This window comes from Ambystoma mexicanum, chromosome 2p, assembly GCF_040938575.1.
Source record: "Ambystoma mexicanum isolate Mex_15411 chromosome 2p, UKY_AmexF1_1, whole genome shotgun sequence".
In the NCBI taxonomy this organism is placed as follows: domain Eukaryota; kingdom Metazoa; phylum Chordata; class Amphibia; order Caudata; family Ambystomatidae; genus Ambystoma; species Ambystoma mexicanum.
In genome coordinates this window covers 1,050,904,387-1,050,919,311 of record NC_090923.1, presented here as the reverse complement: position 1 = coordinate 1,050,919,311, position 14,925 = coordinate 1,050,904,387, and the positions used below count along the sequence as shown (strand labels likewise).

At 46.0% G+C, this 14,925-nt stretch overlaps 1 protein-coding gene across 1 annotated transcript in view; it reads left to right on the top strand.

The window, feature by feature from the left end:
- SYVN1 (synoviolin 1) overlaps positions 1-14,925 on the top strand; it is an 890,352-nt gene that overhangs the window by 674,199 nt on the left and 201,228 nt on the right. The window contains exon 13 of the mRNA XM_069644965.1: positions 8,286-8,411. Within this exon, the coding sequence (XP_069501066.1) occupies positions 8,286-8,411 (126 nt within the window). The remainder of the gene's footprint in view (positions 1-8,285; positions 8,412-14,925) is intronic.

Below are 14,925 nucleotides of genomic sequence, written 5' to 3'. Positions count from 1 at the left end.
CCCGGCGCGTGGAGGTACGCACCTTTTACGTAGGCCCTTACCCCTTCAAAATTTCTTAGTGACAGCTGACTTTTGCAGCCAGCTTTTCCAGGCCGCCTGCGGATGCAGGCGTTCCCAACCAGTTGTGAAGGAGGGAGAGCCTAAACTAAGAACACCTGAATCACCATGAAGGAAATTTTTCATTTTGAATGGATTGTGCCCTCCCACGTATTCATCATCTTTGATATTCAATATCCAGCTACAGCTGCTTCGAATATTTTCTTTGGCAGAGGGCGCTGTGCGTCGATGCAGTCGACTCGATGTCCCTCGAGGGCCTCAGTCTCGAGGATGTCATCGAAAGAATATGTAGCACATGGAGCACCCGTTGGCTTTAGTTCAGTTTTTCCACGTAAGCTATCGCTTCGAGAAACTACGGTGTGCGTCTTTTGTTGTTGTCTTCTTCCTCGACACCTACTACTCAGAAGACAGGGTTCAAGAAGTGTTGATATTGTGATTCTAGATTCTAAGATATCGTTAACCGACCCACACCGAGTTTGTCTGTGGTGTATCGGCATGGAGCAGAAGACCTCGGCCAGTCAATGACCAGAAAGGTTCTGAAGGTAGGTTAAAAAAAAAAACGTCGATGAAACCTTCGTCCGACGAGCAGAGAGTCCACTCTCCTCGAAGGAAGAAGGTTAAAAGATCAAGGTCGAGGAGTGGCTCCCACCACTGCTCGTATTCACTGAGGTAAAAAAAGAGGCACCACAGGTTGCCTTCTACGACTTCATCAGATGCCTCCCCAGTGAGGGTATCTTGTCCCACGAAAAAGCTCAACACCTGCCGAATGGGAAGCAATTAGATCTGAAATGCTAAAAATATTTCAAAAACCTTCTGCAAGCCATGCTCCTACCGCGCCTTCCAAAGAAGCTGGTAAGGAAAGGGCTCAAGCCAAATACTGCGTGCACTTGTGCCCGGGACGAAGTCCAGATCCTCATCGAGAGCCGCCGAGGCCTCGATGCGATGACAAGTCATCGAAGGATCCTTCGAGCCGTAAATCCAAACATAAGTCAAGGTCATCAACACCATCTGCGCCTTTGATGCCAGCCATAACGTTGATGCCAACCATGCTATCTAAACCAATGGTGCCATCGAAGCCGAAAAAGATTTTGAAGGACTGCTCGAGGGTCAAGTTCAGTTTATTAAGCCTTCAATGCCTATCCCAGACAAGACCTGTCTGGGATAGGCAAAAAGTAAAGTCGTAGACTATATGGGGTGGAGTAGGCCTACCCTCCCATTTGAACAGGATGATCTGACGGACATCCTTGATAAGGGTCTGCAAATGGATCCTATTTTACCATTTTTTATTGCTCTCCAAAAAAGGGTGGCAGCAAATTGGGAGATGCCAGAGACTAATCCGGCAGTAAAAAAAAACCTGACCCAAAAATACCACCCTTCAAGCAGTGACCCTGACTACCTGTCTGAACACCCCATTCCAGAGAGTCTGGTGTTATGTGCAGCTACCGCAACTTCCAAGCAGGCAGCTTCAGTTTATCCAGCTATCCCTCCTGATAGGGATAACAAGAGAGTAGATGGATGGGCAAGAAAAGTGTTTTCTGCAGGGAGAATTGCTCTTAAATCAGCCAACTCCACGTGTGACCTTGCAAAATTCTCATTCACTCTATGGGACTGTATTTCCATGGCGGCAGAGCACATTACCGAGGGAGAGGAAAGAGACTGTTTTGTCTCACCCTTTTTGGCAACAAAAGCCTTTAAGTTGCAGACCTCAAAGGTGGCAGCCAAATCCTTAGGTGCCACTATTAGGCAGCCTCAGCCTTTTCACCCCAGTGGACAGCTTTAGAGGGGTAGATCTTTTCGCTACTACTCAGTTGGAAGAGGAATGGCTAAAGAGGCCAAAGAAGATTCCCTCGTGGTGGACGATGGAGAGGTGCAAAGCCTGCTCAAGCAGGGGCGTCCTTACCAACAGCCACTGCATCATCCACCTCCAAAACCTCTGAGGTCTTGAGTCACAAAACACCAGTGGGAGGCAGACTGTTTCAGCATCTGAAAGAATGGCAAGACATTACTTTGGATGCTTGGGCATTGGAAACCATAGCCCCATGGTTACTGCCTTCCTTTCATTCAGAGACCTCAGAACCATCCACCAGGGAGCCACTCTTTGAGGGTTCCAGTTCTGCTCCTTGTGCAGGAGATTTTGACCCTGCTAGAGAAAGGTGCTATAGAACTGGTGCCTGTAGTGGTGAGGAGCAAGGGATGGTGCTCTTTATATTTCCTAATATACAAGAAGGACGGAGGATTGAGAACCGTCCTGGACTTGAGATACTTGAACAAGTCCCTCAGGAAGGACAAGTTCAAAATGGTCACACTTTCTCAGATCCTTCAGGCCCGCCAACTCCAGGATTGGATGGTGTCATTGGACCTTTAGGGTGCTTATTTTCATGTGCCAATCCATCTCAAGCACAGAAAATACCTGAGGTTCGCCATTGGTGGTTCTCATTATCAGTTTTGAATTCTGCCATTTGGGTTAACCTCTGCCCGAGGGTTTTCCCCAAACTAATGGCTGTGGTGGCAGCGAGTCTTAGGAGAGGGGGGGATTCACATCTACCACTACCAGGACGATTGGCTGATCAGGGCACTTTCTCCCGAACAAATCCTGGATCATCTCAACGTCACCTGCCCCACTCTTCACAGACTGGGCTACTCCCTCAATTACAAGAAGTGCCATATGACACCTTCTGAAAAGCTCCAGTTCATCAGAGCTGTACTGGATACATACTTGGGAAAGAGTTTGCCACAGGAGGTGAGGGCTGAACACATTCTACAGATGGTCTGCAAATTTCAAAGTGCCCAGCGTCTCCCGGCCTTGGATTTTTTGAGGTTGCTCGTCCTCATGGGATCCTGCATTTTTCTGGTTCCAGAGGCTTGCCTGAGAATGAGATCCCTTCAATGGGCCCTCAGAAATCAATGGTCCCAGTTCTCAGGAAACATGTCAGACCTACTTCAGGGTCATACAGGATCTCCTGTGGTGGACCTGCGAGGACAACATTCTGAAGGGAGAACATTTTTAGCAACCATGGTCTGAGATAACAGTATTGACGGATGCCTCACTCACTGGGTGGGGAGCCCACACCAAAAATCTTGACTATCAGCGGTTGTTGGTCTCCATCAGTGACCAAACTACATATCAATCTACTGGAGATGAGGGCAATCAGACTTGTGCTGAAGGTTTTTCTGCCCTCTGTACGGGGAAAGAATGTCCTGATAATGATGGAAAACACAGTGGCCATGTACTACCTCATCAAGAGAGGTGTAGGCTCACTACCACTGTGCAGAGAGGGAATGCAGCTCAGGTATTGGGCAATTCAAGAATAATCTCTCTTTCGGCAGTTCAGAGAACAAAGCGGCAGACACTCTGAGCAGGCAGAGCACAGTCTCCCATGAGTGAGAACTAGCTCAGGAAGTCCTTCAAGAGATCTTCACCCTTTGGGGAACCCTTCAAGTGGATCTGTTTGCAACCAGTGTCAACTGGAAGTGCGAACTGCACTGCTCCAGGGAATTTCCTCCAAGAGGAGCTCTAGGGGATGCATTCGCAGTGGACTGGGAGTTTCCACTCCTGTACATGTTTCATCCAATCCCTGTCATTCCTCAAATGATCAGGAGGTTGAGAAAGTTTGTAAAACACATTATCCTAATTGCCTCGGATTGGGCCGGGAGGACGAGGTACCCGGACCTTCTGGACATGTCCATCTGCCCTCCAATACATCTTCCACTAATAGAGGACTTTCTCCCGCGAGAGGAGGGTCCGGTTCTCCATCCAGAGGTTGGGGCACACAGCCTTCCCTCATGGTTTCTGAAAGGCTGCGATACAAGGATTGGAACCTCCCGGATGGCATAATGGAGATTGTGCTTTTGGCCAGAAGGCCAGCAACAAAGTCCTTGTACCGTTGCTGTTGGAACACATTCTGCAGCTGGTGCAAAGACGAGAATGTAGACCCCTTTCTCTGCAAAACACTGGAAGTGTTATCTTTTCTATTATCCTTAGCCAATCTTGGGCTCCAGGTTGGAACTATTAAGGGCTATTTGGCGGTGCTATCCATCTTTAAGCGCTCGTCAGAAGAATGTTCATATCTCAAAATCCTACTGGTGACACCATTTCTAAAGGGACTCACCAATGTCCCCCCCCCCCCGCCCCAATCTTCTTTCCAGGTTCCAGTTTAGGACCTTAATCTGGTACTAAAATGTCTAATGTGTGCACCCTTTGAACCTTTACATTCATGTCCATTAAGGTTGTTAACATTTAAAACCATTCTATTGGCAGCATTAACCTCAGCCCGTATAGTGAGTGAATTGCAGGCACTTTCATCCAAGCCACCCTTTACTGTCCTCCACAAGAATATTGGGGTTAAGCCTTAATTTTTACCCAAAATCATTTCTAATTTTCATGTAGAGCAGACCATTGTATTGCCCACTTTCTATCCTCCACCTCATCCTGGCAAACAGGAGGCAGGAGGCGAGATTACATAGATTGGATCCACACACCGCTCTGAGCTTTTACATATCTAGGCTATCCAAACTTTGTATTGACTATCAGCTTTTTATAGGCTATTTAGGTCACAAACTGGGTCAGGCTGTGACAAAACAGAACTTATCCAGGTGGATCATTCTGGCAATTTCGGAACGCTACAGACTAGCGGGGAAGGATCCTCCGGAAGGACTAAGGGCCCATTCCACCAGGGGCATGGCTACCGCTACAGTCCTGCAAAGAGGTGTGCCGATCAAAAATATTAGCCAAGTGGTCTACTATTCACACGTTGACAAAGCATTACTGCCTTAATGGAAGCTTTGGAAAAGCTGTCCTCCATTCGGTTCATGAAAACCATTGAAAACAAAATCTTTACTCTCTCTACATAATCAAACACTGCTTTGGGAGTCTATGAGGAATACGTGGGAGGACACAATCCGTTCGAAGAACAAGTTACTTAACCCTGGTAACGTTCTATCGACTGGATGTTTCTCCCACGTATTCCTCTTCGCCCTCCCAGCCTACCCCACAGTAGAATTTCCCATGCTATTACAGCTTTTGCTCCTTCAAAGTTTAGTACGGTCACACCTGTGGTTATGTGGGTAGTTTCTACTGTAAGAAAAAACAGACCTGAAGCCAACGGGTGCTGCACGTGCTATATATGCCTTCAATGACATCATCCTCGAGATGGAGGGCCTCGAGGGACATCTAGTAGACTGCATCGACGCACAGCGCCCTCTGCTGAAATCTTTTTCCAAAGCAGCTGGAGCTGGATATTGAATATCAAAGATGACGAATATGTGGGAGGAACATCCAGTCGAGTTGTTACATGGGGTAAGTAACTTGTTCATCTATTGTAACACAACTTGCTTTAACAAAAAGCTTGTAATCGATCTCCCTCTATCGGGCTCGGTCCAACTTCATCTACTTTGATATAAACTTTCTTTACTATATCAACATTGAAGACTTTTGTGCACAGGATGTTGCTTGACCCATCGCAGGACCATTTCGATTTACAATTCTTTGCCACTCTTTCGTTTTTGTCAACTATCAGACCACTCTGTCAAAGGTATCGGATCTTGGTTTCAAAAGTTAAATCACTCATCTCCAATTCAACTTTACTTGCGTTGGTTATCACACGCATTTCATACAATGTTCCTTCCAGTGCTTGCCATACAATGTTACTGCTTGCAACCTTGGCTTCAACACAGACTGGTCACTGACGCTGCTTTGTTTGAGTCAAGGATACCACGGCAGCTGGCGATTCTCCCTGCCTTGATTATCGACACGGGAGGGCCCTGGGTACCTCCGACATACAATGCAGGATTCCTCATCCTGGTTTCCTGGTCTTACACTTTCTATTCTCTGGAAAGTAACAGTTCCTTGTCGAAAAGGTCAAGGGAACTTCCCTCCTTGCAATCCCTTTTTTCGCCGTCTTTCTCCTCTTGTTAAACTGCCATCTTGGAACTGCTGTTGCCTCTTGTGCTTTGCCTCGCTCCAAGTGTGCTCTCGTGCTCCGCCTTTTATCCATGTGGGGAAGTGTAATGGAAGTCAGGTGAGTGTGTTATGGTCAGTAATTGCTTGACCTTGCCTGACCATTGTATTGGGACTAGTTCGGTATACAGCTCGGGTGTTAGTCCGTTTTCCCTCATGGCAGGCTGTCTGCGAGAGTGTTTGTGTTGTAAAAGGGGGTGGGTGAGTTCCTAAATATCCTACCTGGTAGGATGAGGTAAAGGTGTAACAGGGAAGGAGATACCACATCTCACCATCCGGCATCCCACCCTCTCTCTCCCTGAAGACCCTTCATCCAGGTGATTCTCCCCCACTGGTCCACCCCCCATGAACTGGATCCCAAAGTGAAGGCCCTGTCCTGGCCACCTGGATGACCGATCCCTGGGGACCAGTGGGTGAGACACCTTCTGGTTTCTCAGAGGGCACAGTGTCGCTACCTCAATTCACTTAAGGTGATGTGTACAGGTGAAACTAAATCAAGACCTTTACTATGGAGAACTGAATTCTTCTGCACTGATGGCCATAGGGACTGATGACTTAGCAAGGTAAGTGGAGCAAAAAGAAAAGGCTTCACTTAACTTCAAAATTCAGGAAAGGTCAAAACAATAGCAAAAGGAAGGGTGTGTCCTATTGATGTCTGTGGAGGAAAAGCAGCGAAAAGGAGCATCTTTCCTTACACTATCCATGACCTAGAAAGTTCCACTATATCATCTATCTCATGGAAAAATAGATGAGAAAGACGTTTAAACCCTGCCAAGACAGAACTCTTCTAGTCTAAATGAGGACAACATTTCAAACAGGAATTGTTACTTCAAGTGTTTTAATATTCAAGGCAGCATCATTGAGGCTCAAGATAAGGTTAAAACTTTGGGAGTAATATTTGACTATAGAATAATCTTGGCGCGAAGCATGCAAACCAGATTGAAAGCAACACAGGATATTTCATGCTTCAACAAGCCCCCGGGTGTCATAGCCTCAGCCACAATTATGCTCTAAAGTGGATTAGTACAACATTGCTAATCAAATGGGTCTGTTTTCTAGTCAATACAATTTGAATTAGCAAACTCTGCTAATCAATTTTTGAAAATTAATGTGTGCCTTGCACTTGCAATATATAAATAGCAAAGTAGGTTTTAAACTAAGTACGAGTGCCATCCTTGCCTTTTCAAGACGTTACGATGGCAAGGCAGTATTGGGCTGTTTGGAATCCTAACAAGCTCAATCTAAATCAGCAAGTTTCTACGGAGCTGAAGTTTGAGCACACCAACTTAACTCCAGGTTAACTGTAGCTAAAAACTTGTTTGGCTTCCTTTTCTTGTCGGATGTTATCCTGCTTTAAAGTCAGTGGTTGTAGATCCCTCACCATATGTTTGCACAAAAACTGCCTTAACAGCCAGTGTGAAGTTATGCTTTACATTTTATTTGTAAATCTGTGAAAGGAAGAATCCAATCTTCTGTCCTGTGACAGAGCTTTTCAATTTTAGAACCACAAGCTGCCAGGGTTCCCCACTAGAACACTCCCCCATCTCTTGTTTTTGGCAGGCGGACAGGAAGATAGCAAGTTGTGCGTTGCCGATCAGAGGTGTGGTGGGATCTGGAGCATGTTTGATGTTGATAGTGTTGAGGTAAGAAGAGCCAAATGTTGATAGCATCTTGTGGATGATGCAAAGTGATTTTGGGAGTATCTTTGTTGAATTGGAAGCCTACAGAGGGCAGTTGGCTTATGTGGCTTCAGGAAAAATAACTTTCCAGCATTGTTTTTTTAAAAACAGTTACTACGTGAGACACTTATTGAAGCCGGTGTAGCTCCCATTGCCATAATAAAGCCAGAACATAAGAGCTTGGTTTACTTCTATTTCCATAGACATTTCCTGGTAGGGTATAGTTTTCGTGAGGCGATATGGATCAAGGAGAGTTGATCAGCCAGGATAATCTGTTTTCAACTTTGTGTGCTGGTGTTGGAGTGATCAAGGATGGGTCATGCTGTGTAGTCTGGACAGTGCAGTGGATTATTGCGGTTTTATCAACATTCGCATGGGAGAAATAGTTTGCACATTTCCCATTCACCAGCCGAAGCAGATCTCTTTTTTCAGAGAAAAACTGAATGAGCCACATGACCGTTTAAGTCTAATCTTTACTTTTTATTTATTAGTATCTGCTGCCTTACATAGTAAACATGTAAACTAAATGTAATCAGTATAAACAAAGGGGAAAGTGCTGTGAACTAAATCGGTTTTTACTGTGATTCCTGCAGCTGGTACATCGAGAACTGGTGATGCAGCAGCAAGCACGTGGTCTATGGATGCGGTACCCCCTGGTTCAATACCAGGCTTCCCTTTCCCACCCCCTTGGATGGGCATGCCGATGCCCCCTCCATTTGGTAAGTGATGAGCAAATGTTTCTGCAAGCAATATTCAATGCTAGCAAAATTGGAAACCTGTTAATATGTTGGGCTTTATCAAGTATCATCTCACAAAGCAAAACTGTACAGCTCTTGATAAATCACCCCCTGCCTGCCATGGATTCAGTTTAAATGGTACAAAGTGCAGGTCCATTTTTAACATATATGAGTCACCTGACTTTTTGCTTGCCCTTGTGTGGGTGGACCCCTAATTACCTCAACCCAAGCTCCAAGCGGGCCCACCACCTGAGGAACGAGTGCACGTTTTGTACGTAACGCAAGTTTATTGTACAATTGTCCGGGGAGCAGTTGGGTTAGTTTGGTTCCCCAGCACCATTTAAGTCCCAACGAACCACATCACTTGATACATTTTTGCAACAGTTAAAACACTCCCAGATACTTGATTACAATTCACCCCCTCACATGTGATTGGGCAAAACCTCTTCAAAGAAATCCCATCTTTCTCTAATTCCTACACTTTCATTCGTAGTAGTTACCTAACTACCATCTTCAGCTCATGTGTAGAACACACCTCCTCTTAGGATCTGTCAATGTTAGGTCATGACATCATCAACCAGTTAAACATTTGTATGCAAACATAATTCATTACTAGTAATAACTGGCCTAAACCCTTTTAACCATTTACTCTTAATTGCACATGGTTTGCATAAATACTTCAAGCGATATGAAGAAGGCTGAATAAACAAGTTCTTCTTTGAACTAGCTATCACTCATCCCTGGGTTCCCCATCTCCATTGGAACATTCTAATCTAAATAACTGCCATTCTATCGCACACTGCTAATCTTGAGAATACAATGGCAACTCCTGGGTTTCAATTACTTTAGCCTCGAGCATTGACTTACCCCATGGTTACAGCTGGTCAAAAACAAATAGCGAGAACCATCTGTCAATCTCCCATGCATTCAGGAGATTATCTCTTCTATCTACGATACTTATCAGACCATAAAAACTATGACCGACTCCTTCAGCTGAGTTGACCATTGTTAAGGTCGTAGTTAGTTATTCGCTTATCCTCTGGCCTTTGAAACTCAACAGAACCAGTTTTTCAAAGTCAACCCCTCACTGCTGTGTTTTAATTGGTTTATAAAAAGCCGACTACATGTAGATTCATAAATCCCCTTTGTTTTTTCAGTGTGCATGCATTTTTAATAAATGCCATCTTTCCTTTACAGTGGATTCTTGCAGGACAGGCCCACGTTCTCACATGCGCATTATAAAAACTCCTCAGTGCCCGCTTCCAGGCACTCCATAGCAGATTATGTGACTAAGTAACATTTCCCATTCACGTTTAACTACACTGGATCCATATGAAATTGTAACATCACGCCCATTTTGCCGCACCCCCAGACACAAATATGGTGCGCGCAACAAAAGACGCTCTTGATTGTGGGGACATTTCCTGACCACCCCCTCAGCCTCATCAACCTCCTTACTTGCACCAAACCATTTGTTTCCCCGGAGGGGTCTCCCTGCTGGGCTCCTAATGTGATTCATTAGCTGGTTGCAATAATTATAGATGGCTGCACATTTCTGAAGTAATTTTATTTGTTAAAGATCTATTAGGAAAGATTTATTTTTTGGCAAATTTCCCTCCATTGTTCTATGGACCTCCAAACATTTTGCTTTTGATTTCGAACCGGACCTGACTTTTTACAGGAAAGCTTCACTCCCCTGGCCTTTTACTCATTTTGCTGTGGGGAAACTGATCAGTCTCTCAGATTATATTTATTTATTTTATTTGTAATGCGCATCGACAAAGCCCGCAGGCAAAAGAGCGCAGGGACAGACGTATAAGACAAAGCAAATCAGGACGAAAGGCAGGGCAAGTGTGGGCAAGAAATCTAGCAGAAAAGGAGTGTCTTAAGTGCCTGTTTGCATTTCAGAAAGCTGCTACAAGCCCTCAGGTCAGGCGGAATATCCTTCCATAGTCTGGGGGCTGTATGGGCGAAGGAGTTCTGTGCAACCATGGCCAGTCTTGCCTTGGGGATGAGCAGAAGATTACAGTTGTTTGGTCTCAGGACTCTTCTCTCTGGCAACCGGACCACTTTCTGAGCAAGAGATCTAGGGATATTTCTGTGGAGGCATTGGTGTGTAATACAGAGTGTCCGAAAGATCACTTTTTTTCCACTGGGAGCCAGTGTAGACCTTGTCTGGCAGCGGAGACCTTGTCCGGTCGTTTGAGATCCTCCACCACTCTCACTGCGTTATTTTGAATGACCTGGAGTCCTTCTTGCCAGTTCCCCTTTTCCAATGCCCTGAAGGAGGCTGGAGTAGTAGTCAATGCGGGCCCCAATACTCTTGCAATTGCCGCACAGTTGGATCTGCTAAGAAAATGTCTAATGTGGGCCAGCAATTTCAGGTAGTAGCCTGTACTGTATACCAGACCACTGATACGTGCTTTCATGGAAAGCTCCTGATCCAATACCACCCCCAGGGTCTTCACTTTGTTGACTGTCTTAATTGTGCAGCCTGCAATGTCAAAAGCTTGATATTCATCCCCAAGTTTCCTTGTCTGGACAGCAGTGCCAGCAATTATCAGCTCAGTCATCTTGGCGTTTAACACTAACCCATTATCCTTTATCCAGGATACGATGAGACCAAACACATGGTAAACAGAGATGGTATCTTTGGTGTAGTCCCGAGTAAAGCAGATCAGACAATGAGTATCGTCAGCATAGTTGGCATACAGGGTGCCCTCCCTATCCAGCATGTTAGAAGGGAGTGGTAAAGATGTTAACCAAAGTAGGGGAGCTACACGCCCCCTGTAGCACCCCGCATGTCAACATATAACTCTCGGCCATGGCCTCATTACAGAAAACTTTGGCCATACGACCCGAGAGGAATGATTTGACCCATTTAGTCGCATTAGGGGAAAAAAGGCGGTGTCACAGAGTCTCTGAATCAGTATGTCATGGTCTACTACATCAAAAGCAGATGACAAATTTAGTAGCATGAGCATAAGTGTGCTGCCGTCCTCAAAGTGCTGCAAGATGTTAGATTTAGGATCCAATATAGTGGACTCTGTGCCGTGTGATTTACGGAAACCTGACTGTTTATGACCAAGAAGATTGTGTGTTTCCAGAAAGCCCTGAATCTGAATATATGCCACCTATCCAGAATTTTGAATAGAAAAGGGATGTTAGTAATGGGGTGATATATCCCCCGGAGCTGGGTCAAGGGATGACTTCTTCAGAAGGGGGAGATCCATGCTTGTTTAATAGACCCGGTACATTGTCTTCTTGAAAGGAGCAGTTGACAAACTTGATTATTATAGGCAATAACTGAGCTGCACATGCTTTAACCGTTACTGCTGGGCAGATGTCTCCCATTGCATGTAGTAGGCTTAAGACTAGCCAGAATGGCCGCCATTTCCGTTTGTTACTTCCTTAAACAGAAAGGTGCAGCAATATGTGGGGGAGATCATAGGGTATAGTCTCTTGCAAAGAGTCTACGTTTGAATAGTTAATAGAGCTGTGTGCGCTGATCTTTTCTATTTTTTCCCTCATTGCCACCTGAATACTAGTGCACCAGTTAGTATCTTTCACAACTTCTGTTGTGATTGGACATGGGGTCTCAACTTCCTTAAGGATCCTAAACAGTTCCCTAGTATTAGAGGGAGCTTCAGTAACTCTGTCATATAACTGTCTTTTTGCCTTGTAGATGGCAGTCTTGTACTGTTTGGCCACATTAGAGTGGTCCAATTTATTGGTCATGGATTGCAAATTTTTCCAGTTTTGGAAGGCTTTCTTCTTGAGGCACCTCAGCTTCTGCATCTCATTACAGGACCAGGCTTTGGAGGTGTTGGTTTTAGAGAGGCGCATTTTGTCAGGTGCCAGATCGTTAGTTGCCTTTGTCAGCATATTGCAATAGGCTTTAGCCAGTTCCTTGGCCCTAGTGAGATCAGGTAGCTCCTCAAGTATATGAGAGATGAATGGTGCTAGGGCAGTTGGCGTAAGCTTTCGAATATTCCTACATTTAACTCAGGTGCTAGGGTCCTTGTTGCTTCTATACTTGGAAATGCGGGAGAAGGAAAAATGCACAAAAGAGTGATCGGACCAGGGACAGTGGGCTATGTTAATGCACTGTAGTTCTACATTGTGTGTTGCCACCCAGTCAAGTGTCCTTCCTTTGTCAATGAGTAGCTGATTGCATCCAGTGGGTGAAACCTGGTGCAGTCGGTGTGGTACTGATGTGTTGAGCCATTTTATCACTGGGGTCCCCAAAACCCAACTTCAAATCACCCAGTAGAATCAGTTTAGCTGCTGGTTTGAGAAAAGGAAGGATGGCATCAGTAAGATGTGTCAAGAAGTCAGGCATCTTATTAGGTGGGCGATAAATAAGATATCAATATTTCCAAGGTGCATTCCAGGGGCTGTTGTGACAGGGGAGGGCTGTTGGATCTGTGAGAAGGCTGCCTTGGATGAGTTGTCTACAAGGCTGGTTTCATACATCTTATCTACAGATGTGCTAACTGCAGTAGTAACACATGGATTCATGTGCCATGGCTCAGTAGGCATTATAATGCCATAATCCTGGTCAGTAGGTTGCATTTAGGCAGCCGTAGTGGGGGGGCCAGGCAGAGTACAGGTTGAGCCTTTGATATGGCTACCTGCGAAGGAAACACACGGGCGGGCAAGCAGGGGTAGGACAGGGTAGCAGGTACTTGCAAGACAGCAAGCGGCTTTCTCCTGACACAAACCGGCACTAACCGCCCTTTTCATAAGCGCCTGCACTGGCGCGCCATTGGGAAGTTAAGTAGCCGCTAGGCCACCAGGGAAATGTAGTTTGCAGGGACTATGCTTCCTTCCTTATTGGAGGGATCAAATCACACAGCAAACACAATCTTTGAAGAAAGTTTCACTGTAAACATGAGAAAGGTAAACTACCTAGATGTGATTAAGTAAAGATTTTTTTAACAGTTTCAATTGCAAAAACAAGTGAAATATCAGCAGTCATGCTTTCATTCAACAAAATATCAAGCAGCCCTAACAGTTAAAAGCAAAATCTGCGAGCTGTGCCAGGTGTTTAAATACCAGCGAAAACCGGACTACACTTCCTTCCTTATTGGAGGGATCAAATCACACGGCAGTACTGGAAAAACTGTTTCCCTTTTCTTTTTACCTTTTTCATTTTTGATAACTTTATAAAATTGCACACAGCATCTTATGATATGATATGGATTTTATAACGCGCCTACACACGTGTTTCAAGGTGCAACGATGCAAGGGAGGGGGAACAGAGGGAAGACTGACAATGATCTTACTAGGCCAGGTGACATTGAGACGGCGCAAGTGCAGGAGGATGAGGAGGAGGGGGTCCTGAGTGCGTGGGGAAGGGGCAGTGCAGTACATAGGATCAACAGTAGTATATAAATAAAAACAACAGTAGTATATAAATAAAAATAGGTATAGTGCGGCCACCTAGTGGCAAGTGCAGGGGTAAGTGCAGACATCAAGTTTGAAGAGCTGGTGGGAACTTTAGGGATACAGAAACAGCCCCCAAGTGCAGGGGTTGCCCGGGAGCCAGTGCAGGTATGCAGCTGGGGGGAAGGGGACCTGGACCCTAGCTCAGAGGGTAGCCAGGTGACCAATGCAGTTTCAGTCAGTTCAGCAGGGAAGAGGAGGAGAGAAGGCAGAGGCAAAGAGGAAGGTCTTGAGGTGCTTCCGGAACACCGGAGATGGTTCTCCTCAAGTTTCAAGGAGGCTGTGTCCTCCGACTTATTCCACATCTATGACAGTAATGACCACAGCTGTGCTGCCTTGGAAACCTTTTTGCGGCGTAGGCGTCCTGTGTCGATGACTTCGGTATGCTGTCCCCGAGGGTTGACGTCGAGGGTCGACGTCACCGGATGTTATACATAGGACGCACAGCGCCCGTAGCCTCAGTTCAGTTTTTTCCGTGAACGTGTTCGCTTCGGAATCTCGGCGCGCTTGGTTCTTGTTCTTTGAATTGTGAAAATGTTTTCCTCTTCTTCTACCCCGAAGTCGGGCTGCAAAAAGTGTCCGGACTGCGGTTCCAAAATGTTCATTACGGACCCGCACGACGTCTGCCTCTGGTGCCTCGGCGAAAGCCACGCCACCGACGACTGCGATGACTGCCAGTCCCTGACTTAGAATGCCTTGCGGGAGCGGAAGAAGAAATTAACGGTAGTTAGGGTTTTTAAACCCCCTAAGTCGAAATCCGCTGAGATTTCGACAGACCAATCAAGGGACGACTCTCCGCGTTGGTGTAAATCCAGGGGGGTCTTGGTCCCGGAGTGGTTCCCGCCATTCCTCTGCCTCTTCTAGGCATTCTCGGAAGCACCGTCATCGGTCGCCTTCCTCGTCCGAGGAGTCCGCCAGACGGCGGGTAGCTTGTCCTACCAAGCATTCATCGCCGGCGGAACGGGACGCATTCCGTCAGCAGATAATGGCGATTTTCGAATCGCAGGGCACTGTTCCAGCCGCGCCTTCAAGAAGCCGGCAAGGAACG